The following is a 26,718-nucleotide window of genomic DNA, read 5'->3' as shown; positions in this document are numbered from 1 at the left end:
ATAAACCTGTGGGGGTGCCCTCTGAGAGTTTGTTCAGGGTGCCGTAAGCATCTTTTACCTGCCACCGGTAGAATCCTAGATTTGGCTCCACTGGGAGAAATCTATTCTGGTACAAGTTTTAACTCCTTCGAGGGTGGCAAAAGGAATTCTGGAGCCCGTGGCCATGCATGCTGGTGCCCGAGTGGAAGCCATTTTATTTTCTGTTAAGAAGGCCCTGGTCCCGTGCTCACGTAGCAGATTCCCAGACGCGCTTTCTCGTGTAGTCAGCTCCCAGGGTGATGGATCAGCCAGAGCCCGGGCCTCGCAGTATTGCTGACCTAAACACCTACCCCCTCCTAGGATGCTTAGCTATAGCTCCTCTTTTCAATAGCTCCAGATGTATGGGTGAAAACTTTCTTTTTTTTAAGGTCTAAAACTGAAGATTCATTAAGAATGGAAAAACCCCGCAATCTACAAAGACAAGCAAAACCTTTTTGAAACAAAGCTGTTTAATTACCTGCCTTATTTGAAGGGCGTTTCTACACTCAGTCATTTTCAACCACCTATAGGATTTTTGCCATAATCTTTGGTCAGCTGTTCTATTATTTGCGTAATATTTTTCTTTAAATAAACTCATTTTTAAAACTTAACCCCTTTCTAAGAAGTAATATCTATGAGATCACAGGTTTTATTTGCTCCTTATATACTTTTCTGTGTACATTGAAAGTGTTCATCCACAGATCACCTAACCCCACCCCACATGCCGCTCTGTGAGTTTCATGTCACACTTTGGAAGTTGTTGGTCTGGGGCAAATGTGAACTGGACAGTGAACTTAGAGGGAAAAGCAAACTAGCGCTTGGCAGTGGTCTGAGAAGGAACGGTTTGTGCCTGCAGCGTGGAGGGGCGTGGCCCCTTTACGGAGAAAGGGGCACTGAGAGGAGGAGAAGAGTGGGTAACAGTTTCTCAGCGAGGCAGATACTTCATTATGATCCCATTATTCTGTTTAAAGCCATGAATTTCAAAAGTAGTCACGTCCACAGTTAAAACACTCCAGGAGACACTTGTTAAACGAATGATGTTGAATTAAAGTGCTAAGCAGAGTGTATGTGAAGTTTTACTTCATTACCAATTTAGAATAGTCGTGTCACTACTGTTCTCAATTAGTTGAACTATTTTTGAATTTATTTTTCCGATTTCTTGTTCTAGCGGGAGAATTGCAAGGTTGGTTGGAACGTCATAGGATTTATTTGAGGGGAACCTTTTAGAGTTCCAGGGGGCGTCTCCAGCAAAGAGGCGGTCTCCAGTTTGAGGAGGTCTTTTCTAAAGGGCCTGTTTCCAGAGGTGCAGGCAGGTGTGGGAAAACACAGGGACTAGTGCAATAGCCCAGGCCGGCCCTTCCCCTGAGGGGTGCGGGGAGAGTGTGGTTACAGGAACCTAGCATGAAAGGGAGCGGGCTGTGAGCTCTGAGGGTCATTTTCGCAGATCCGACAGAGGTGACTGATTTAACAACTATTGTAAATTGGTCTTGCTGGAAAGTTCGATGTGGGTGTTTTGTTTGTTTGGGTTTTTTCCCCCTCTCTGTAACATGGAAGGGCTCGCAGAGGAGGTAGATGTGGAGTGAAATCAGAATTCTTTCCCAAGCTTAATACATTGTTTCAGCATTTTAGGGAAAACTAGGACCCACCAATATCTGAATAAATTTTTTTAAAGTATTTATTTATTTATTTGGTTGCACCCGCTCTTAGTTGCAGCAGGCAGCCTCCTTAGTTGCAGCTCAAGGGTTCCTTAGTTGCAGCAGGCAGCCTCCTTAGTTGTGGCACATGGGCTCTTTAGTTGTGGCATACGAACTCTTAGTTGCGGCACGCATGTGGGATCTAGTTCCCTGACCAGGGATCAAAGCCAGACCCCCTGCATTGGAAGTGCAGAGTCTTAGCCACTTATCCACTGTAGGGAAGTCCCCCTGAATAAATTTTTAATGCAAGAAGAACAGACGTTGAGAAAAACGTCTACCTTTTAGTTATTAATGTAAAGTAAGATGCAAAACAAGTATTCACCTTTCACCCCTTCCTGTAACCTACCAACTTTGCGCTTTGATTTTCTCCCAACTGGGGAATGGAAGGAAATTTAACTTAGTTGTCCTGTTTTTTCCTGGAAATAAGCCTGTGATCTTGAAGGAAAATGGCTTGTAACCAAATGAAGTGTGAGCCCCCTGAGGGTGGAGACCACCTGAGCATCACTGTGTCCCTGGGCTCAGTTAGGCACCGAGTGGATATTTACTGAACGACTGGGAAGAGAGAAAATCATGCATTGATTCCATTTTGTCAATACGCTACTCAAAACTTTCTTAGTTGTCTCATAAAGCCCGGGGAATGACAAAAAGGCAATCTGCTTTTTCCGTGCAATCCTCACAGACCTATAAAAGCACTGTGATGTGCAGGAAAGCCCTGGAATGGGGATCAGAGACGTCAGTTCTGGGCCCGGCTCTGCCATTTAGCTGTGCTGTTACCTCGGGCAGGTCACTTAACCTCCTTTTTTCTGTCATTTATGAAGTAGGAGTTTGGCACTTGCCCTTCTTATTTTACAGAGTTAGTGAGAGATCGAATGAGATAAAGGATACAAAAGTGCTTTGAAAACTGGAAAGCAAGGCCTACTTTCCTGCTCAACCTGACTCTTCTCCAGCAGAAAGCACAGACTGGACCTGTCCCTCCAGAGAAAGCCTGCTGTGAGCCAGCTAATACAATTTATTTATTTTTAATCCTTAGTACTTAAGATCATTCCCTGAACACAGTAATTATTGACAACTATAGGCACTCAATAAATATTTGTCAATAGATAATAGGGGTAGTTTACAGACTGAATTCTTTACCTCTCTAAATCATGCTAAATCGTGTATAAGAAGAATTCTGTCTTTATGATGGTATTTGCCATGTGTTCCAGTTCATACATACCCAGGGCTTACTGGGCTGCTTGACACCCAATGGAAGAAGGAAGGTTAGTTTCTGTATTTCAGTATATGGTGAGTGTTTGTGCGTTTATTTCAACTTACGGAAATGGAGGTGGCTTTTGTTTGCTTGCCCAGGTGGTTCTCCCAGATTTGTTCAGGTCACACATTCACGTAGTTCAAAGTTCATAAGCTACTCAGGAGAGAAGAGGGGAAAGCTCCCCTTCTACTTCTGTGGCCTGGCTACAGTTCCACTCTGAGGAAGCAGGTCTTCCTACTCTTGACAGCCATGTCTGCTTAGGTGTTGAGTTTCCATAAAGAGATTTTGAAGTTTTGAGTGTCTTTTCTTGAAAGAGAATAACAGTAGGTAGCTAGCTAGCTGGGTAGAGGTGGCAAGGGAGGGAGTGTGGTGAGAGACGGTGGAGGAATCTTAGCTTCTCTTTCTGTCTGTCACTCGTCTAGTCTTGCTTTTTTACGTACAGTTAGAGAATAACTAAACATCTCTGACCTACGTGATGATACAAATATTTTACAAACCTGAGAAATTTGGCCAAAGTGGAGGAAGTGAGCAAGTTTGACCTAAGTTTCCAATCCTGTTTCTTTAGCATATTGAGATTGATAGTTGGAGTTTCAGGCAGTCTCATTCTCATGAAGTAATTAAACAAACCCCCTTCTGTTTCCACCCACTGGCAAAGTCCTCTTGGTCTCATCATTCTGGACAGGTGTGGAGGAAAATCTTAAATTATTTTCAGATGGTGCAAATTACTCCTTTTTTTTGGTTTTTTGTTATCTGCTGGGCATTACCCTTTCCCCAGAAAGGTGGTTTATTAATATATGATTTCCTAACTTTCAGATTTTGTACGGGTGGAGAAAATGAACAGCATGTATCGTACACACTGTGTGGGGTAAATGCTATTTAAATCTGGTCGGAGCTGCTAAACGTCTCGCTAACACGGGATCCCTGGCTAGAGTCCAGGTTTGTTGGGGTTTTTTTGTTTTTTTTTCTTTTGAGGAGGGGTCAGACTTTAGAGAACTAAGCCATCTGTCCAGCAAGTTATTTTAAGGCTTTAATAACAGGTACTCTGCAATATATTTCAGAGTGTAGGGCAGACAACTAATGTTTTGCAAAACCGATATCTTTAGAAATGTCTTCCACATTCTGTTTTGTTATCATTTTGGTATTGTAATCCTGATTTGGTAGCACACATCTTTGTACTAATGTTTTTGCAGAATTAATTAGTTCATTAAAAGCAGCATTTGAAAACTGGCATGTCAGTAACACAATGCATGCCTTCAGAACGCTCTTCCTTCTTAGAAGCACCGAGCTTCTCCTAAAACAGATGCAGGGATCTTGTAGCTGCGTATTAAGCTTTAAGACTTTGAAGACTCTCTGCTGCCTTCTTTGAGGTGTGTTCTGAGGGGCTCTGTGGTTGCCGTTGTTAGTGACTTTTGATGGCTAATGTAGTGAACTCAACACGTCACATCTTCACCTGCTAAAGAGAACTTTGCATTGTTGTTGTTTCATAACCGCCTAACTGGCGTCTGCATAGCTTACTTTTAATGTCCTGTCTGCTCCTTCGGCAAATATTTAAGGAGTGCCTGGTGGGTACCAGGCACCGTGGCCAGTTGCTGGGATTCAGCCTTGAAGAAGGCGGTCATGCAGTCCCCTGGAGAGACCTGTTGAGGAGATAGACCTTAAGTAATCACTGGGAAAAATTGCTTAATTACAACTGGGACGGGAGACGCAGAGAGGATTAAAAAGTGTAACAATAGAACTACCATATGACCCAGCAATCCCACTACTGGACATATACCCTGAGAAAACCATAATTCAAAAAGAGACATGTACCACAGTGTTCATTGCAGCACTATCTACAATAGCCAGGACATGGAAGCAACCTAAATGTCCACTGACAGATGATTGGATAAAGACGATGTGGCACATATATACAATGGGATATTACTCAGCCATAAAAAGAAACGAAACTGAGTTATTTGTAGTGAGGTGGATGGACCTAGAGTCTGTCATACAGAGTGAAGTAAGTCAGAAAGAGAAAAACAAATACCGTATGCTAACGCATGTATACGGAATCTAAAAAAAAATGGTCCTGATGAACCTAGTGGCAGGGCAGGAATAAAGACATAGACATAGAGAATAGACTTGAGGGCATGGGGTGGGAGGGGGAAGCTGGGGCAAAGTGAGAGTAGCATCAACATATATACACTACCAAATGTAAAATAGTTGGCTGGTGGGAAGCAGCTGCATAGCACAGGGAGATCAGCTCGGTGCTTTGTGATGACCTAGGGGGTGGGATAGGGAGGGTGGGAGGGAGGCTCAAGAGGGAGGGGATATGGGGACATGTGTATGCCTATGGCTGATTCACTTTGTTGTACAGCAGAAACTAACACAGTATTGTGAAGCAGTTATACTCCAATAAAGATTTATTTAAAAAAAGTGCCATAAGAGGTGAGATGAAGGGCGCACTGACTGATGGGGGCGCCGGGGGGAGTGTCAGAGAAGGTTCCCCTGAGGAAGTGTCGTTTAAGCTGGAACCCAAAGACTTGAGGCATGCACGGGGCTGACCTGGGCATGGGGGTGGGAGGAGTTATGAGAGGAATCCTTCAGGTGGAGAATGTAGAACGTGCACAGCACAGCACAGCGTGCAAGGTAGTGCGAGCCTGCTCTGGACGTGGGGGGAGGAGGCGGGGCCAGAGCAGAGCAGCAGCTGGACCTCGGGGCCTCGTTGGCCCTCCAAGGACTTGAGGTTAAGTTCACCACCGAGCTGTGCCTTAAGCAGTGATGCAGAAAGCGGGGAGCTCTCTCTTTTTACAAGCAAGGAGCTTCTGTAAAGCACAGGTGATGTGGCTGTAGAAGGCAGAAAGGGTTGCTTACTCTCAGGTGACCTCTAAGGTCATGGAAGTGGGTCCTTGACTTTGTCGGAAAGATTAGCAGTGAGAGACAGTAGTTTAAAAACAAACACTAACCTTGGACTCCAGCATGGAAGCATGATTTTAAGATGATCAAAACTATCAGATCCATTGTACCCCCTGTACTACCACTTCAGTTATGTTCACTTCTAGGCTGCAAAATATATATATATATTTCCAAAATGAAGATAGCTTTATTGAAAACTACAGTTTTCCATCCAGAAAGGACTAAAGAAGAAAACCAGATACCTTCATTCTAGAACAAGTCTAGAGCAGTTTTTCTGAACTTGGGGTCCATGAATGGACTTTAAGGGACCTATAAACTGCAGAAAATTACATGCAAAATTTTTGTGCAGGCATATATTTTAGTTTTTAGTGCATTCTGAAAGGGATCTGTGACCCAAGAAAGATTTAAAAACACTGATAAATCGGAAAGCCAATAGTCTTTTACATGTTTGCAGAAAGCCTTTAGGTTTCAGAGGAAATATTTGTGTGTGATTTCACAAGGCTGAAGGAAGTAATTGGGTGGAGGGAGATACTGGTCAGTGGGTTGGAAGCAGCCTGGTGGTCCAGCAGTGCATGGGGCTGTCTTATAAGGTGTGCTGCAGGGTTGTTTATTTAAGCAGACCATCTCTTGGAGATGCTGTTAAGTCCCTAGATTGACGGGGACATTGAGTAAGAGGACCTCTGAGATCCCGGTGTTCTTTAATTCTCTGATTAAGGACATTTAAAGGAGCAGGCCAAGCTACTTGAAGAAAATCAGAAGAGAACAAGGTTTATAGGGCTTCAGAGACAAATGTTAGGATTCTGAGAAAGGCATGGTTGTTTCTGAATCAGCAGAGATGTTGGAATAGTTAAGACTGAAGCTTGGTACTAAGGAAGCCTTTGGAAAGCCTGAGAAGGAGCCATCGGATGCACTGGGGAAATTGGATCAGAACCCATTGAGAGTCTGACTGTAACTGAGGAGTGTGACAGGGAGATGGAATTCTCTAATTGCTTAAAAGTTCATTTTCTACCTGAAAATATTGAAACTATGAATCCCACCTTGATCTGAACCTGTGATTTCTAGGAGTTTGTGTTTCTAAAAACCTGGTGCTTGGACCAGCCAGCCAGCTGATCAGCTGAGTGCTTCAAGGAGGAGAACCAAGCAGCCCTCCGTTTTCGAAAGGCCTCTGTAATGTAAATAGGAACAGCAATCTTTCCAAGTTATTACCCTGTTAACAGGTTGACAGATATGTGCAAATTGTGACTCACTGCTCAATTTGGCACGAAATTAATGTCGTTCTGCACCGCGTCTGCTCAAGTGTAAACCAGTCACCACTGCCGTGTTAGTGCTTGTTTGCCTATATTCCAAAGGTAAAAATTAAAGTCATTCGATCCTGCCGCAGAGCGGAGTGCAGCATATGGTGGCGTGTGGGAGGGGAGCGCGCTGTTCCTACCTGTCCTGGGCCCGCGCTCTGAGCTCTGCACGTGCTGGCGGGGCTGGCGGGGCACACAGAGGAAGCCAGGAGCCCCTCCCATGCCAACCCCCACCCTCTGCAGAAAGAAAATGTCATCTCGGCTCCAGCTTTTTAATTTGCCGTTCCAAGCTTTCCTTATTTCTGTCAAGTCACTAGTGGTGCATTTGCGTTTTGAAGGTTGGGTCTATTTGAAAATGAAATGTTTTGATTTTTTGCTTCTAGGATTCCGACATCGTTTTCCTCAGCGAAAGATGCAGCTGACTTTCTTTCTCTTTTTTGGCAAATACATAATGTCACCTGTAAAAAGGAAATTTGCATCTCCTTTATGTTAGGTGTGGGAATGAAGAACCGTCTCCTTGAAGCGCATTTTTGCTTAATAAAATCTTTGGATTGAGCTTTGCTGAGCTTTATCTGAGATCACTGGCTGGGGAGGGAACCAAAAATACCGCCCCCGACCTCTCTACTTTCCCATGTCCGCATCAGATATGTCTTCTGGGGCTCTTTTCTCCTGCCACTGCCTCCCTTTACAAGTAAAGAGCTCGTATGCAGAGGATTCCAGAAATGTCAGGGAGCTTTTGTTGCCTCTGCCCTTTTAGAATGCTGGACCCTGCTGAAAGCAAGCAAATCGAGTAGTTGGCATAGGGTCCTGGAAATCTACACCCTGAACTTGGTTTCTGGAATCATCACCTCACCTACCTATGCCCCTAAATTCCCAGCCTACTAGAGAGACAGGTTTTCTAGAAAGTACTTCGGAACCTTCAAGGTGAAAGGTACAAGGGAGAGCAAATTACGATGTTAACTTTGTGCTCAAGTTCTGCATATTCATTTGCATTCTACTGTCCAGAGCTATAATGGCTATTGATTGAGGATCCGTTCAGAAGACATTGACTGTCCCCCTCCCCGTTAGCATGTACTTAGCAATGACCTCCATCCACACAGGAGAGTGGATTTCTGCTTCCTGCTGAGTCTGAAGTAACTGGGTTTACATCGCACACGTAGAGTTGTTAGCAAAGCAGTCTGTAAATGCAGAAATGTCTCCAGTGACCTGGTGTGAACTTTTGACATGAATGTTGCCACCTGTCTTCCACCATCTCAAGAAACAGTAGGCAGTTGTGAAAAATGAGTTAATTTCCTCCTTTCCTCATCTTTTTGCCTCTTTTGTAGCGTTTAAGCTTAGAGCTAAGGTTGTGTATCGTGAAGCTGTAAATCTAGAAGGGACCGCGGGAGATGATGCGTGATGTCTTAGTCAGTCTGGCTCTTAGCCATCCAGGAAAGATTGTTTTCTAAACCATTTTCAAAATCAACAGAATGGAGCCTTGCCTTTAAGCAGTACCTCTTTTCTTTTTAAGCTAGTTCGCTTTTTAATGCCACATCCTCACCTTGTGGTCCTTTCTTGAGATGGAAGATGGCTCTTCGGTACTGAGTTTTAAAAGCCATTTGCACACTTGAAGAATACCCCAGTCTCCCCCCAGGCAGCCCCCTTTTCTGCAGGAGCAAGTAGCCTTCAGCGCACCTCCACCCCTTCTCACTTGTCTCTGCTCTGGTCTTCCTATCATTGTTTCTCACCACTGGGCCTTCTAGAGTTTTCCCCCTTCCTTTTTCAACTTGAAGTTTAAAACTGCGTATAACCTTCCCTAGGGAAAACCTGATAGTTAATCAGCAAGATTACTGACTTCCATAGCTCATATGTTGATGTTCACTTTTTAACAACTGGCATTGTGTTGTCTGCTGTCTCTCATGAGCCCCAGGTTTCAAACTAAACTCTGTTCATGTTGTGAGTGGAGAGCGAATCTCCCTCTTCCCCCAAGAGAACATAGCTTTTATATGTCCCTGATCTAATGGACATGTAATTTAATTTGTCGTATCCAACAGATACGAAATCCAATGTAAAAATCCTTAACAGATAGTTTTGCATCGCAGCTACTGTATCCTACATCCCCTTTGTGCCCGTGTGATTGGACGGTGAGCACAAATGCTGCTGTGATTTTATTCTCAAAGGATCTGAGCCAGACCCAGCTCTGTTGATGCTGTGGGTTGGTGTTTTCTCAGTGAGCTTCCGCTGGGGTATTGGGGGTGGGAGGGATTCTTCCTGCTAAGAGAGGACAGTTTTGCAGACTATGCCCACGATGCCCATGATATACCAGTAAGAGTATTTATAAATTTTAAGCCTTAAGTTTATGCCATGCTAAGTGCTTAATGTCAGTTGTCTCAATGATCATTGAATCGTAATAGGTACAGCTTCCATTTGGACCAGAAGAACAGAAGACTGCCTTTCAGAGGGATGTTTCCAAGAAAAAAATGGAAACTGATATGTCTGATATGTTTGACCGTAGTCAGAGAAGTTTTAGAGTCAGGTAGAGAGTTTAAGGGAAAAACTCGTCATAGGTACACAGGAAAAGAATCAAGTGAAAGTCCAGTGAAACAAAAAAACTGTACAAGTAAATAAATATACTCACGAGCCACTATGCAGCTCAGCTATTAAAAAAATATATATAGCAGATATTTTAGAATGTAAACAAGAAATACTGATTTAAGCAAAAATGGTGAGATCATTTGCATTAGTTAGACTCAAACCAGAAAAACAGGAATGACTTCAGGTATTTAAAACAGAAGGAATTTAATCCAGAGACTTGATTATTGAGGTGATTGAGATGAGAAGCCAAAGAGGAAACAGGAAGGCAGACAGAGGTGAGCAAAACAGGAAGCTGCTTCCATCCCTAGACCAGGAGGACAGAGGGAGGGGCCCTGTAATTGGAGCCCAGTGGCCAGGAAGGTGGCAGAACTGAATTCTGGTCTATAGAAGAAGGCCACGAGGTCACACCTTAAAATGAAAACCCAAGAACTGGCATTAAAAACACATCATGTGGAGATACAGAGGTAGATACCGACAGAAATCACTAAAACGGGTGGCCACTAAATCACTAAAAAGCAAGAGGGAGAGCTGGGGAGTAGTATTTTTCCTTAAAAGGCTTATAAATCCCATCTGCCTTCTTAAAAACGTATTTCACTAATGAAAACTTAAACTGAGAAGGAAAGCGTACCGTAGGTTTGTATTTCTGTGACTAGGGCTCCAGCTCTTACACCTGTGTGTCTTTCTCCCTCTCAGGTATGTTGACGACGTGATTAGCCGCATCGACAGGATGTTCCCTGAAATGTCCATCCACTTATCCAGACCCAATGGGACGTCCGCCATGCTTCTCGTAAGTTCTGCCTGGCCTGTTTGTAGGGACACGTGCAAGGACATTGGCCTCCAGGTTAACCTGTTTCTGTGTGGTCGGAGCTCTAGAATGGAAATTAAATCCCAGTTTGATGGTGAACAGCGTTATTTCTCTTTACCGGCATTCTGTAGTACGTTCTACATGCTTTTGAATGAAATCGCAGAGCCCATCTAAGAGTTACCCAGACAGGAAATACAGTGTGAGACCCTGTCCCCTGTGAGTCAGTTCATGGTGTTTTGGTGAACCTGTCTTATAGTGTACCAAAGACAATAGGAATGCTCGCCTATTGGATCCTGCTGTGGGAAATCATTTATAAAATCCATTCCGTATTTGAAGAAAGTGTCTGAGTGCTTATCACTGACGGTTTCTGATTTTGTTGTTTCTTTTTTCTTTTTCTTTTTTTTTTTTTTCAATATTTATTCATTTGTTTGTTTTTGGCTGTGTCGGGTCTTAGCTGCGGCACGCAGGCTCCTCTCTAGTTGTGGTGCGCGGGCTCAGTAGTTACGGCATGCAGGCTTAGTTACCCTGCGGCATGTGGGATCTTAGTTCCCCGACCAGGGCTCGAACCCACGTCCCTTGCATTGGAAGGTGGATTCTTAACCACTGGGCCACCAGGGAAGTCTGATTTTGTTGTTTCTGATGTGGGTTTGCTCTGAGCAAGTTGGCCTCCTGACCTCATCACTGATGTTTGTATTCACATAAATTCACCAAAGACAGGTGTGTTTGGGAAATACGGTAGAAGAGAAATGCTAAATTATAGTAGCAATTAGAAAGGCACAGAGACTGCAGTGATGAGGTGCTTTTCTGGTGCTCTGGGTACTAATACACATGCTTGGAGAGCCCTTCCTCGAGCACAGATTTTGAGGAGCCTCCATGTTTTGCAGAAAAGGAGAACTGGTTAAGAGTGATGTTTTTTGATGGACATCAGGAAGGCAAGCTTCAGGACTGAGTGTTTTTTTACGTCTCACTAGCACTGCTGCTCTGGGGCCTGGTGTGAAGTCCCCGGACTTCAGCGTTTTACCATTGTAAACTCTTATAAATAGGTAGTCACCCAGGACGAGTGACTGTTCACTCAGTCCACTCACCTGAAGAGAGCAGGCTTATTGTGTGTGCATGTGTGTTTTTCTCTTAAGAAAGGAAAAGACGTGGGATTGTTAATTGGGCGGGATTTCACATGTGAGGCAAAATTAGTGACGTTCATCTGGGTAACATGCTACTTTTCTTTAAAATTCTTTCAGTTAAAAAGTACAGCGAATGAGATAACACAGTGTTCTTTTGCTAGAAAAAGAAAACAATTTGTATACGTCTAGAAAAACATGCAATATTTTCTGCCCCGGTTAAACGTACAAATTGTCTAAATGTTAAGATCCTCTAGACCCAGCAGCTGAAACATAAATCCCACTTCCAGGATACTTGACAGGGACCAAAGAGTTAATGAAGATAAAAGTGAAAGTGTCCACCGTGAGATAGGTTTGCTCAAATTATTTCTGGGTCATTGAGCCTCCGTTTCCTGATGAAGGTATAGGGATTTGGCATTGACAGGAATGAGCAGGGAGAACAGGCTTCTAGGCAAACAGGTCTAAGATATTAGAGTTACTTCCACCTGAGAAAGTGGGCTTTTATTTCACAGCAACCTGTCAGCCTCCTCTGCTTTCTCACTGAGCTTCTGTTTTCATAGACTGATGATGAGAGTTTAGGGGCTCGATCAAGGACAGGATTCGCTTTTATACACACCGTTTTCACTGCCACGAGTGGCTAATTCAGACCACTGTGCATCTGGCCAGCAAGCTGTCATCTTCCTTAGGTGACATGGGAATTCACACAAGGTGGTGTCTGTTTATAGGAAGAGCAGTGGGTGATCTGATTCGGAATTAAATTGCCAGGTGGATAATCATACTTTTAACATCATGGCTTTTACTTTTAAAGATGGTATTTTATTAGACTGCAGATCCCTAGGCCACTTGCTGTCACCACACACATCTTCTCTGAGGTCGAAGGGAATTTCCACCTGGGCGAAGAGCGGGACCTGCAGCTGCCACCTCCCCTTGTCCCCTCGCTAGTCACCTGTGCCCTGTGACCGGTGGAGACAGTGTGAGACCCGTGCTGTAGGCAGTGGGGTGCCACTGCACGAGGTTCAGGCAGGAATGAAACTTGTTTTCTGGAGATCCTTCTGAAATGAATTGTGTGAATCTGGGAGGTGGTGCACTCTGAAAGCTTTGGGAGGCAAGTGAGACTGATGGGGGGACCGACCAACTAGGCCGCTGAAGCAGGACGCGCGTGGGCAGTCTCTGCTGACACCTCCCTCTGCCTGCTTGGCCGAAGCCTGAAGTGCACCCGTGCTTTGTAATAAAGCAGCGTTTCCTCCTGAGTCAGCCAGGCTTCCGTGAGTGCAGGCGACAGAAACCTGCTCTGATGAACTGAAGCAAGAAAAGGGTTGGTTTTTGTCTTTGTTTTGCTTTTTAATGATGCTGGATGCTCACAGACATGAAGATAGAGCTGCCCTGCCAGGAGGGACAAAAACCAGGTCCACTCCAGGGGTGTCAGGAGCAGGACAAGGTCCCTTTTTTTTTTTTTTTTTGCGGTACACGGGCCTCTCACTGTTGGGGCCTCTCCCGTTGCGGAGCACAGGCTCCGGACGTGCAGGCTCAGCGGCCATGGCTCACGGGCCCAGCCGCTCCGCGGCGTGTGGAATCTTCCCAGACCGGGGCACGAACCCACGTCCCCCGCATCGGCAGGTGGACTCTCAACCACTGTGCCACCAGGGAAGCCCGACAAGGTCCCTTTTGGACTCTGTGGCCCAAGTGATTTGACCTCAGCTGCCTTTCATCCTTTCATCCTGCGCCTGTGCTCATATATCTGAGGGGAAACACTCCCACTGGCCTAACCTGAAGTTGTCCCTCCCCCTGGGGGGGTGGGTCCTGCCTTGGCAGCCCCCGAGAAGAATGTGGAGTGGAGGCGGTCATTCCTCAGGGGAAGAGAGGCAGGGCCGAGCACGCAGTCCGTATGACAGAGCACATGGCCCCTGCCCCCTGAACCACGCGGAGCCTTGTGCTCTACCTAGCGCTCATCTCCTTGCCTCCTCGTAGAGGCCCTCAAGGTAGGTAGCGCCGATGGTTCTCATTTCACAAGTGAGGAACCTGAGGTGGTGGAGGTCGTGGTTTCTCCAGGCTCGTGCAGCCAGGACACGGCTTCCAGGCCTCCGGGGTGCTTCTTCCTCCCGTCTCTGATTATACTTCGTAGCGCTGGTGAGTAAGATTTGGGTGATCAGACACCAGGCGGGTAATTTTTTCTTGTTTTTTTTTAATTGTGTAATTTGATGTATACAAAGGAATATATGTAATGTGTATGCCAGTTTAAAAGTGTAGTGATAAACACATGAGCTTACTACCCAGTCTAAGAAGCAGAAGATAAGCAGTGTGTGCTTCTCCCCAGTCCTTGCCTCTCCCCCGAAAATCACCACCACCCTGATAATCATCCCCTTCTCTTCGTTTTTTAAGTATGAATTTACCACATGCACATGGATCCCTAAGTAATGTATCGTTGAGTTTTGTTGAATTTTGAACTTCATAAGAACAGTGTCATATTGTGTGATTGTCTCTAAGATGTAGCCATGTTGGTAGTTGTATCTGATAATTTGATCATCTTCATGGTTATGTAATAGTTCATTCCGTGACGGTACACACTTTATTCTTTCTCCTGTCATTGTGCGTTTGGGTTGTTTCCGGTTTTGCTTTTTAAATAATGGTGGCGTGGTCATTCTTGCACATGTACCAGGATATATTTTTAAGCTTTCGCCCACGCCACGGAGGCAGTGGAGGAAGGGCAGTGTTGGGAGCAGTGGAGCAGACAGCTTTTCCTTTCTTTTTTTTTTAAAAAATAAACTTATTTATTTTATTTTTGGCTGTGTTGGATCTTCGTTGCTGCACGCGGGCTTTCTCTAGTTGTGGCGAGCAGGGGCTACTCTTCGTTGTGGTGCGTGGGCTTCTCATTGCGATGGCTTCTCTTGTTGCGGAGCACAGGCTCTAGGCACACAGGCTTCAGTAGTTGTGGCATGCGGGCTCAGTAGTTGTGGCTCGTGGGTTCTAGAGCGCAGGCTCAGTGGTCATGGCGCATGGGCTTAGTTGCTCCACGGCATGTGGGATCTTCCCAGACCAGGGCTCGAACCCCTGTCCCCTGCGTTGGCAGGCAGATTCTTAACTACTGTGCCACCAGGGAAGCCCCGGACAGCTTTTTCCAAGAGTCACTTGAATTGTGAAATGTAGTGGCCTGGTGTCCACACTGGTGTACAGAGGAGTCCAGAAACAGCTCTGGTTAACATGGCCTGGCGTCCACAGTCAGCATGTTCCACTGATTTTGTTGTCACTGTAGATCTCTTCTGGTTTTGGTGTGCGAGCACAGAGGGGGTTTTGGATTTTTTGTGCACACACATGGAAAAATGGCATAAAGTCATTGAACTCCAGAGCATTCTGTGAACAAAGGGCAGGTTTGGTGATCCCATTTTGGTTTCCTCCCTCACCAAGCAGTCCCTGCCAGGGAGCAGCAGGGTGCCTTAGATGTATGAAGATCTGTACCTGGGAGCCTCAGCCTGTCACCAACAGCTTCTTCACAATGTAGAGGGGAAAGGAAACAATGAGGACTATATTATCGAATTGGCACCTTCTAAGGCGATTTGGGGTCAATTTTGCTCCTCTGAAAGCTAAACCTGCCTTTCCTTGTTGGCCTGGAGACATCGGGCTTCAGAGCCCATCAGACGTAGGAGCAGTCACCTCCGGCCTGGGCTCTGTGCTTGACCTGGAGGCCCAGGCATTGTATCCGCTTCCTGCTTGTGGACACACAGGGAGCACAGGCTCAGGAGGAGGGAAGGGAGGACAGATCGGGGCTGAGTCAGTGTTCGCTGAGTGAATGCACGAATGACGCAGAAAAGCATCTTTCTCTTCTGGATGTCCCGGTTTCTCCCCATGGCTGCAATGGGGACCTGCTACTCAGGGGAGAGGAAACTAGCCTGCTTCCAGAACTCTCAGGGCGGTTATCACCTTAACTTCTCCTGGCACCTTTGTGAGCCTTGGGTCATCGACTGGAGCCTGGACAGGCCAAGTCCTGGCTAATATGAAACCTGAACTTTCAGCCTCTTACATAATCCTTAACTACACTCCGGCTGGCTCTCTCCGCTCTGGTCGGGGGCTGTTTTGGGGTTGTGTAAGTTAATAACTCATGATAAAGTAAATTCTGTTCCCGTTCTTTGAAGAGATGAGCTCAGTCACCCAAAAATAAATCTAGCTGTGTTGATATTTAGTTTCAGTTAATCTACCGCCTTACATCCCATTATTAATTTTCTTCAAACAGTCAAAATATTGTAAGAGCTTAACTGAGTCAGAGTAGAACAAGCAGCTGGCTTCTTTTGGCATTTAAAATATTAATCCACAATTTTTTACTGATCCACTAGGTATGAAAATGTAAGAGAAGAAGACAAAGATGAAGCTTCAGCCATACTTGAAACGTACCTTAATACGTTATAGATTAATCTTTATTGTTATATGGTTTACAACAGATAAATCTCATTTATCAATCTCTTTAATATACTTTTTACCAACCCTCAGTTTCTTTAACGTATTCATGCCTTGTTTTTGAATGACTCATCTGTTTTAAACCGTTTAGACACATTATCTCATTTCACTCCATCCCAAGCTCTCTGAGGTAGGAAGACTGTTGAACAGCTAAAGTGCTTAACTGTTTTGGGCCTTGATTTCTCTGCTGGGTTCAGTAGTTCTCAAACTTTAGTAGGCCCAAGAATCACCAGTGTAGTTTGTGGAAAATGCATATTCCTGGCAGGCAGCCCAGAAATTCTGATCCAGCAGCTCTGGGGTAGAGCCCCAATGCCACATTTCCCACCCGAGTCTCGAGTCATCTATGGAGCACGTTTCAAAAAGCATAATGTTAAACCATTGTGCCCTTGGAGTTCCAGTGAAGGTGGGCCTTTTTGATACGTCTCAGATCAAGCATCAGGCCCTTTTGTGAGCTAGGTTGCTAAAGCATTCATATATTTATTCAGTAAACACTGAGCACCAGGAGAGGAAGGCATAGTGCTGGATGCTGTTCAGCCTTGACCACAGTCCGTGTACTCATGGAGCCTGCGTTGCACTCATGGACGGGAGACCAGCCAGGTGTTGCATAATATGATGGGGAGGGGGCGGGGGCAGATCCGCACAGGGGCTGGAGAGAGGAGGGCATGGTGCGGGGAGCTGGGGCTCAGGGAACCCCTCTGTGAGCAGAGACCTGCGGGAAGTGAGGCGAGCCTGGAGCCGGGCCCATGAGAGGCAGCGCAGCATCAAAGACCCGAGCCCAGGACGGTTTGTGTGCAGATCACACCCAGGAGGCTAGGCTGGCTGGAGTGCAGGGAGCGAGGGAGGAGAGGGAGGAGGTGAGACTTCCGAAACAGAACAGGCAGGGACCAGGCTCTGGGCCTCACAGACTGTGGGTAGGGCTGGGCATTTGATTTTTTTAATTTTGACTTCAGGTTAAATCGATCATAATCCTTGCTTGATGATCACAATGTCATCATTGATCCAGACACGGCCCTTTCGTATTTATTTATTTAATAATAGAGTGAACATTTGTGAACCTACCCCCCAGCCTGAGAGCTAGAACATTATCTGCAACCCTATACCCTGTGAGTGTCCCCGGCCGCTGTCCTGTAGGAACTGTTATCCCTCCCTTTATGGGTCATTCTCTTTCCTTTCTTGAGGGAGGACTTCACACGAATATATGTATTCCTAGATACATATGTATAGTGTGTTCTTTCATTGTGCCTGTTTATCTTAAGGATTTTTAAAAGGGATCACATGTTGTCTTCAGGGACTTAATTTTTTCACTCAACATTCTTTTTTTTAACTAAATTTTACTCAAATTGTTGGTTTAGCTACAATAGCTTATTCATTTTGCTGATATGAAATATTCCATTATATGAATATAGCCTAATTTAGTTATCCATTTTTCTATCAGTGGTCATTGATTTGTTTATGTTTTTTTATTTTTGAATCATGAACAATCTGCCTTGAACATTCCTTTTTTTTTTTCTTTTTCCGGTACACGGGCCTCTCACTGTTGTGGCCTCTCCCATTGCGGAGCACGGGCTCCGGACACGCAGGCTCAGCGGCCACGGCTCACGGGCCCAGCCGCTCCGCGGCATGTGGGATCTTCCTGGACCGGGGCTAACACATATATATGGAACCTACGAAAAGAAATAAAAGGTCATGCAGAAACTGTGTCCCCTGCATTGGCAGGCGGACTCTCAACCCGTGTCCCCTGCATTGGCAGGCGGACTCTCAACCACTGCGCCACCAGGGAAGCCCTGCTTTGAACATTCTTGTTTGTGTTCCTTGGGACCCATGGGCTAAGATTTTTCTTAGAGCGACTCCCAGGAGAAGAATGCTTAGTTTAGGGCAGTGGTTCTCGACTAAGGGTGATTCTTTTGCCTCCCAAGAGACATTTGGTGATGTCTAGAAACATTTTAAATCGTCACAACGTGGGGGGAGGGATATCACTGGCATCTAGTGGGTAGAGACCAGAGATGCTGCTACACATCCTGCAATGAGCAGGACAGTCCTCACTTCAAAGGATTGTCCAGCCCCAAATTAAAGTGCCGAAGTTGAGAAACCCTGGTTTAGGGCACGCAAATATTCAACTTCCCATGAAAATGCCAAATGTTTTCCTAAACAGTTGCACTAGTTTACACCCCACTAACAGTTCTGAAGTACTAAAACAGGTGTTTCCCAAACATACAAAGCCAGAACTAACTTCAGTTGTCCTTCAGAAGTTTCCTGAGACCATCCAGTGCTAAAATTCTGTGATGCTACAGCCATCACTTTACGAAGCTGTACCCATGTTTTAACATAGCCTACCCATTTTTTGTCACAGCACAGGATATGATCAGAATTCTTTGTTAAGTGCTTTTTTTGGAAAAATGCCATCTTATAAAATTTATAATAAAAGTCAGTTTTTATAGTGCCGCTTCACTTTTGACACATAAAAGGTTGGTTTACCAAACCTGGTTCCAAAGGACATTTATTTCCAAAAATCAGACCCATTCTTTACAACAGCAGTTCTCAAATTATGGTTTGGCAACAAGGGATTACAGAGACTCATTCAGGAGGTCCACAGAGTCAAAACTGTTTTTATGGTGATACTCAGACATCGCTTTCCTTTGTCACTTTTGTTCGTTCACAAGTTCATGGTGGAGTTTTCCAGAGGCTGCATCGTGAGGGATGACATCATCATGTGGGCACCTGTTGGCTCCTGTAGTCTTGTGTTTTAAACATTTCTGTTTTATTTCTAATATGGTAAATATTGACAGATGTATTCTACAGAAACAAAAGTTGCTTGAGGTCCTCAGTAATTTTCAAGAGTGTAGAAAGGTCCTGAGACCGAAATGTTTGAGAACTGCTGCTTTAAGAAGTATGTTAACTGCTAGGACTATTCAGAACAGTTTATCAAACTAAATTTCAAAAAGTGGTTCTAGAAATGTTTGTTGCAATGGCAATGATATGAATGGAGATTTATTAGTGATTAAAAACTTTGAGGTTTAAAAAAAAGGTCAAGGGCTTCCCTGGTGGCGCAGTGGTTGAGAGTCCGCCAGCCGATGCAGGGGACATGGGTTCCTGCCCCGGTCCGGGAAGATCCCACATGCCGCAGAGCGGCTGGGCCCGTGAGCCATGGCCGCTGAGCCTGCGCGTCCGGAGGCTGTGCTCCGCAACGGGAGAGGCCACAACAGTGAGAGGCCCACAGAAAAAAAAAAAAAAAAGTCAAAAAGTAAAAGTCAAGGGAATATGGGACATTCTACAGGACGACTAACTTAATGTGGGGAAAATGGAGAGGATGGAGTGCTTAAAAGGCTTAACAGCAGTATGTGACGTGTGGACCTTGTCTGGATCCTGATTCAAAAAAACAACTGTAAAAGAATGTTTTCGAAGCAATCCAGAGGAGCTGTACATGGTCTAAATTTCAAAGGATACCAAGGAATTGTTGGTAATTTTGTTAGGATTAGTAACATTCTCATGGTTATAAAACAAAAGATCTGTTTTTTAGAGGCACATGCTTCAGTATGTAGAGCTCAAACGACATGATGTATGAGGTTTGCTTTAAAAATACTTCAACAAAGAAAATGGAGGGATAAATAAAGCAGGTATGGCAAAATTTTGATAATTTTTAAATTTGGGTGGTTATTAAGCAGTCTGTCTTCCTTTATGTTTGAAAATGTTCACACTCAGAAATGTTATGAATGGTTATTTAAATTCAAGTCTCTCCACATATCTTCCAAACAATATGGAAAAACAAGAACAAATAAAACTACAAAAACCATACGTTAGACATAGCTAAGAGACCAAGAACACCCAGACTCCGAATTATGTGTGAGTAAAAAACAAACAAATCCTAATGAGCTATCACTTGCACACCCACTGTTAACCTTTGCTGAGGGAAAAATGCATCATACGAAAGAGTACATACGGTATGATTGCATTACATGATGTTTTAGAATGAGCCAAAACTAAGGGGAATAAAAATCAGAACAGCACTTCCCCTGGGAGGGTTAGAGCAGGCGTGGGTTGGGAAGGGCATGAGGAAACATTGTGCGGTGGTGGAAGGGTTCTGCATTTTGACAGAGGTGTGGCTTACATGGTTGTGTGCAGTTGCCAAAATTCCAAGAATGGTACATTCTAAAGACTTATGTACTTTATTGGAGGCAAATTTTACCTCAGAAAACATTTTTTTAACAAACATTAAACTGCTTAATGATGTGCTTGCCTTCGTGTTTAGGGATGAAATACACTAATGTCTGCAACTTTCAAACTCTTCCAAAAACTAAGATGAATGAATGGACAGATAGATGAATATATATGTGATAAAGCAATAGAACAAAACGATAACAGTTACAGAATCTAGCTCATGAGAATACAGGTGTTCACCCGACAGTTCTTTCAACTTTTTAGGTGTTTGAAATTTTTCATAATAAAATATTGAAGGAATAAACACTTCAACTAAAGAAATCCCCCCCCCACACACACACACCCCACCACCAAGGAAGCAAAAACCACAAAGCAGAAGAAAGCTATTTAACACAGACAGCACTCCAAACTGATTTTAATACCCTCAAGCATTTGGAGAGGTGAAAAGACAAATCCTTAAGTCAGGAATTCAGAAATTAAAAACAGAAACTGGCAAAAAGATGAAGAAATGAAAAGGATTTACTGTACTCAGGAAAAAATGATAAAATTATCTCAGATTAAGACTAAATTTCAAGATGCTCAAGGAAAAATAGATTCAAACGACATTTAATAAAGGGCACTGAAGAAAGGCTAAGAAACAACCAAGAGAGTGAAAATCAGATGAAGAAAGAAGTAGAAAGGTTCAGAGAGAAAGTGGTTGAAGTGAGGCACAGACAGAGAAGAGACAACACGTATATAATTGGAGGCCATGAAGAAGGAGAACAAAATAATGGAACAGAACCAATACGTAAAACTATAATCTGAGAAGAATTCCTACAGATGAAAGGTCTAAATTTGCACACTGAAAGATCTCACTGGGTACTTGGGAAAATTGACCAGCAACAATCACGTCTAAGATGTATTCTGATAATGCTCTCTGACTTCAGAGATAAAGATAAAGATCCTCAAGGCTTCCAAGCAAAAAAATCAAATAACTTACAAGGCAAAAGAATTAGACTGGCATTGGATGTCTCAAAAACAATATATAAAGCAAGGCAATGATGGAGCAGCATTTTCAAAGAAAGTATGAATCAAAGGTATATATGTCTTTCAAGTATCAGAGAAAAACCATTTTAAACATGCAAGAATTCTCTACCCATTAGCCCATGTTGAGGAGTCTACTGGAGAATGAGATTCATTCAACAAAGAGAAGAGTGGGGAGACTTCAGCCTAAGGACTCATCGTGAGCATATAGTGTATTTAATTGCTGATCTAAGACTAAAACAAAGGTGATGAGGGTAAAGTAATAATATATAAATGTTATGTATTCTAACAGTAAAAATAATCTAAACAAAAAATGGGGGAAGGGATAGGTAAAGATGAAAGTAGAGTGAGCTCATTGATTTTTATATATGTAATAGGTAAGATTTAAAGGATTCCATTAAAAATTGATGAACAAAATGCTAAAATGGTATCTAAGAAAATGGGAGTCTGAGGGCATTAAAATGTATAAGTACAAAGGTAAGCGTGAGGACAAAAATATAAACCTTCCTAAATACAATTAATCAATCAGTAAACGAGTGAGCAAGCAAAGAAAACGTCACTTAGAGAAAGAAGCATTGGAAATATGATGCACATAATAACTGTACAATCATGTGACCAAGTTGAGACCACATGTATCAGTCTTATCAGTAAATGTGAGCAAATATAATACATTCATTAAAAGGTTTCATTTTAGCTGATATTAAAGTTCATTTGGAAAAGAAGCATGCAGAAAGGATAGGAAACCAAAAAAGAAAAGCTACCAGGGGATCTTGCCCTGTCGGACATTGAAACATACTCTAAAGCCTCTATAATTAAAACTGTGTGGGAAAAAAAAAAAACAAACTGTGTGATGCTGGCTCGTGGGTGGACAAATAGGCTAGTAGAATAAAATAGACTAGAAGTAGACTCAATTACATTTAAAAGTTTACGTGTGACAAAGGTAGGATCTAAAATCAACAGGGCCTCTACCACAAAAAGGAAAAAATTTAGGTGGCAAAAAAACATCACAAAGTCAGAAAGAAGGCAGCCGACACGCTGGGAGAAAATGTTTGCAACGTGTATCACAGATACAGGGCTAGTATACCTAAGATCATTTTTTAACTCTTAAAAAGGGTAAAAAGACCAAAAATAGAACAGAAAGTGAGGAAAAGAGGCAGACAATTAACCCTCTGAAAAGATATAAAAGTGGTACTTAAACATACGAAAAGATGTTCAACCATACCCATAATTAGAGAAATGCAAATTAAAACTGCACCGAGGTGCCATTTCTCACCTACCAGATTTGCAAAAATTAAAAAGTATAACAACACATTCTGTTGGTGAGCCTGTAAGGAAACAGCCACCATCGTACATTGCTAGTGGGAATGCAAATTGGCGTGACCATTTTGGAGGGACTTGGGCAGCGTCTGGCAAAGCTCTGTATGCATTTACCTTCTGACCCAGCAGTACTACTTCTAGGAATTTACCCTGAAGACACACCTCCAACAGTATGAAAATACATATGCACAAGATTATTAATTACAGCTTGTTTGTAATTGCAGAATACTGGAAATCACCTCAGTGCCTGTGCACAGGAGAGTGATTGAATAAATTATGATACAGCCACACAGTGGAGCCACACCACTGCTTTTTTTCATCTTTAAAAAAGAATGAGAAAGACCTCTATGACTCATTTGAAGTGATTTCTAGGATACATTGTTAAGGGAAGAAAACCAAAGTGTAAGGGTATCCTTAATATGCTTCCTCTTTTGTAAGAAAGGAGATAAAGAATATCTGTCATCTTCTCATTTGTAGAGGAAACACACAGAAAAGATGAAACCTGAAACAAAGAAATTGGTTAGAGGGAAGTAGGTGGTAATAGGGTAGGGTGGATGTGTATAGGGAGGGGGATGTGTCTCTGAGAATATCTTTTTGTTTAGTTTTGATTTTTAGAACCATGGTAATGTTTCATGTATGCAAAAAATAAATACAGTCGACTAGAGTGGATTTTTTTTAAAAAAGGAATGCAAACAGAAATAAATAAACCTAACTGTATTTCAAATGAATAATGTAACCACACTTTGGGGAAGGGATGGAGAGCTAACCCTAGTAACCTTTGAACACAGCATTGTCACTCTAGATCCTTGGGCTAAGGGTTGTTATACCTGTGAATAAATGTTTAACCTCTTGGTAGTTTGCCAGTTTTTCATAGAAGGTATGGGTTAACAGTTCTGAAACCACTTTATATGTATTCTAGGATTGAGGAAATAAGGAAATAAATTGCAGATAACGGGAACCAGATTTCTCCCTTTTGAAGAGGGACATTACCAAAAAGAAGGAAAAGGCTAGCATAAACCCTTGGTGTTGGAGTGCAACTGGCAGTGTCAGTGTGAGCTAATTGTTTTTGATATGTATATGCAGATAGATATAGAAATAGATACAAGTGTGTGTACACATACCCCTGTGCACACATGTCCCAACTCCATCTGCTGAGATGGTCTACAAGCAGTGAGACTCCAGGAACAATGGGTGCGTCTCTTGTCCCCATCTTTGTTTTTAAACATCATTCTCGCTAACAAGAACTAGGCTCCTTGGAGAAACGGCTGGTTCCAGAACACGGGCAGAGAAAGTATAAGGTGAACCTGGAACATCTTCTCAGGCCAAAGCAAGGGAAGTGCTCACCGAATGATGGGGGTGTGTGCAGTGGACACAGAAGCCAGTTTGGCTCCTGTCAGCCAAGCCTGGGACCACTGAGCACCAAGATAAATGTGATAGTAATGGATTACAGCCCACAGAAACCATCGTAATCCACGTGTCCATACTGATTGAAATAAATAAAAGAAGAAAGAAAGAAATGGGAGGTATCAGTATAGCATAAAAATAGCTATGGGAAAACCATTCCTTACAGTAGAATGTGAACTAACAGATGCAGAAAGAATTAGAAAATTTGGCAGCCACCATAGTAATAATTGTTTTACATAAGAATCAAGAATCACCAATGAATGCTAAAATTAATGGGTGAAGGGTTGATGATAGACAGTATGAGTGTGGGTGTGCACACCTGTGTGTGTGTGTGTGTGGAGAGAGGGCAGATGGAAGGACCCAGGCCCAAGCTCATGCAGCGTAATGCTAACATATAGGGCCTGTAAGTCTGAAATCGTGCAAAATTATTTCAAAATAAGAAGTTAACATTTTTAAGCGAGCATGTTTAGATTTTTACATTATATGAAATTATGTCTGGTCCAGAATGTGACCGTTGTCCCCACCTCCTCCACTGCCACCACCCCTGTCCACGCCTCCATCACCTCTCACCTGGGTCAGTACAGCAGTCTCCTGACTGGTCTCCCCCCATCCCCTGTCTGCTCTGCACACAGAGCCAGAGTCTTTTAAAGGAAAACTCAAGAAGCGTGTCTTCTCTGCTCAGAACCTGCAACGGCTCCCCATTTCACCCCGGTCGAAGCCCCAGTCCTTCTCGTCTGCCGTGACTCCACCTTCAGTCTCCCATCCCTGCTGACCCCCCTCCTGCTTTGGGGCCTTTGCCCTTAGACGTCTGCAGGCCTCATTCCTCATATCCTTCGAGGTTTGCTCTTGTATCCCTTCTCCGTAAGACCTCTCCTGACCAGTATGTGTAACTACCCCCTGCCCCGGATCTGCCTGAATGTCCTTTATTTTTTTTAAATAGTACTTTTCACTTTCTAAGATAGTACGTGATTTTCTTGTCTGTTACATGAGTCTCACAGCTTGTGGGATCTCAGTTCCATGACCAGGAACTGAACCCAGGCCCTCGGCAGTGAAAGCGCAGAGCCCTAACCACTGGACCGCCAGGGAATTCTCTATGCTTATTGTCTCTTATCTGTCTCCTCCAGAAAGACTGTAAGCTCCACAAGAGTGAGATCTCGTCTGTTTGTTCATTGATGTGTCCCAAACCCCTAGACCAGTGCCTGGCAACATAGTAGGTGCTCAGTAATTATGTGTTGAATAATATTCATTCATATTGATGTGTGTATATATAAAGAAACTGAATTAAAAGATTTTCTAAAATACTGAGATGAGCTATTAGGGGATGTGAGCCTGGAGTAGAGACTGTGCAGTCCTGGCTTTGAGGGAAATGGACACGCACCTGTTTGTACCTTCATCTGTAAACAGGGGCTGTCTTTACCCTCGTGGTAGAGTAGTGGTTACCTCACGGGGGAGGGGGAGAGGAGTTAGTTCTTTAACTTTCTACTTGAAACACTTAAATATTATTTGATTTATTGTAACCATGCATTATGCTTAGGATTAAGTTTTATGAAACAAAAACTGTCCTCTTAAGTGTAAAATTCACTGGGAACAGAAATACGGGCCTGATCTTACCGATTCCTCAGTAAGTGTCTTTGTTAGCCAGTGCTCTCTCTGTACCAGACACCAAGCTCAGGTCTTTACACACCCGCCTCACTAGTTCTGCCCGGGACCCCAGGAGGTAGGTGACTTTATCCCGTTTCCAGGTTAATAAGCTGGGACTTGCAGAGGATCAGGGTCACAGCGGAAAGATAACCCCAACAGTAAGTGAGAGTTCAGGCCCCAGTCTGTGTGACTCGAGAGCTCAAGCTTTCACCCATTAAAACAAAAAATTACTTGAAGCTGCCCAGATGTCGCTTCATTCATTCCCAGCCCTGAAGCATGTTGTTCCTGCTTCCTCAGGGTGTTCCTTGCCCTTGGAGTATCCAGCCCTTGCGGCGCCAGAGATGAACTCGGGACCGAGCAAACCGAGAAGGGGAGACTACACTAGGGACGCAGAGAGGGGGTCACGGGCTCAGTAATTTTTCAGGGCCCACTGGATTCTGAGGTTTCTTAGGCAAAATATTTGCAGCGCTTCCATCTGAACGTGTACACCAAAGTCATGCTTGGCTTTATCTTCTGAAGGCTTGTGATTTTAAGTGTGTGTAGATACGGTGTTCCATTCAGACATACAGATGGCATTTTTTGTGGGGTTCCCTCTCCTGTTCTGACTTAATTTTCTGAAACTAGCTCTTGTCGTAATCCCAGGGATCTTAAGCTGGCCCGTGAGCTCCTAGAAGGTACTGGATGGGCTTCAGGAAATCTCTGAACCCCTGTGTGTAGATACACTTACGTGCCTTTTTCTGAGGGGAGGGTATGTGGCTCCCATTAGAAGGGGTGGTTAATTCCCAGAGAAGGTTAAGGACACTGGTCTTAAACCCTGATGGAGCTCTAAGTCCTTTCTCAGGGAGGCTCTCTGGTGACTTGCTGATTCAGCCTCTAATCTTCATATTCTTGTTTTATAATCAGTATATTTTAACAGCTGTACTTCATTTCCACCTGTATTTCTGGTGGCTTCCAGGTTAAAACACAGTGCTAGAGACACTGCTCTTAAAGAGAATGGCCATGCGAAGGAGGGTCCTGGAGTGGGGCAGCTTACCCCAAATGCTTGTCATTAAAGGTGTTTTTCAGTGTAATGACAACTAAAGCATAA

At 43.8% G+C, this 26,718-nt stretch overlaps 1 protein-coding gene across 3 annotated transcripts in view; it reads left to right on the top strand.

Annotated features, from left to right (window-relative positions):
- Positions 1-26,718, top strand: part of MED27 (mediator complex subunit 27) — a 197,517-nt gene that overhangs the window by 119,881 nt on the left and 50,918 nt on the right. The window contains exons 4-5 of one of the 3 annotated variants that reach the window (XR_004482933.2): positions 3,775-3,897; positions 10,416-10,505. Coding sequence is in view for 2 of the 3 variants with exons in the window: in XM_012532797.3 (XP_012388251.1) it covers positions 10,416-10,509; positions 15,971-15,976 (100 nt within the window). In the remaining variant the exon portion in view is untranslated. Of the gene's footprint in view, positions 1-3,774; positions 3,898-10,415; positions 10,510-15,970; positions 16,124-26,718 lie in introns of those variants that run through there. The other 2 variants (XM_012532797.3, XM_004269073.2) reach the window with 2 other exon arrangements.

The sequence above is a fragment of the Orcinus orca genome, chromosome 6 (genome assembly GCF_937001465.1).
Source record: "Orcinus orca chromosome 6, mOrcOrc1.1, whole genome shotgun sequence".
Classification (NCBI taxonomy): domain Eukaryota; kingdom Metazoa; phylum Chordata; class Mammalia; order Artiodactyla; family Delphinidae; genus Orcinus; species Orcinus orca.
The sequence above is the reverse complement of the archived record's forward strand: the minus strand, read 5'-3'. Positions and strand labels throughout refer to the sequence as shown.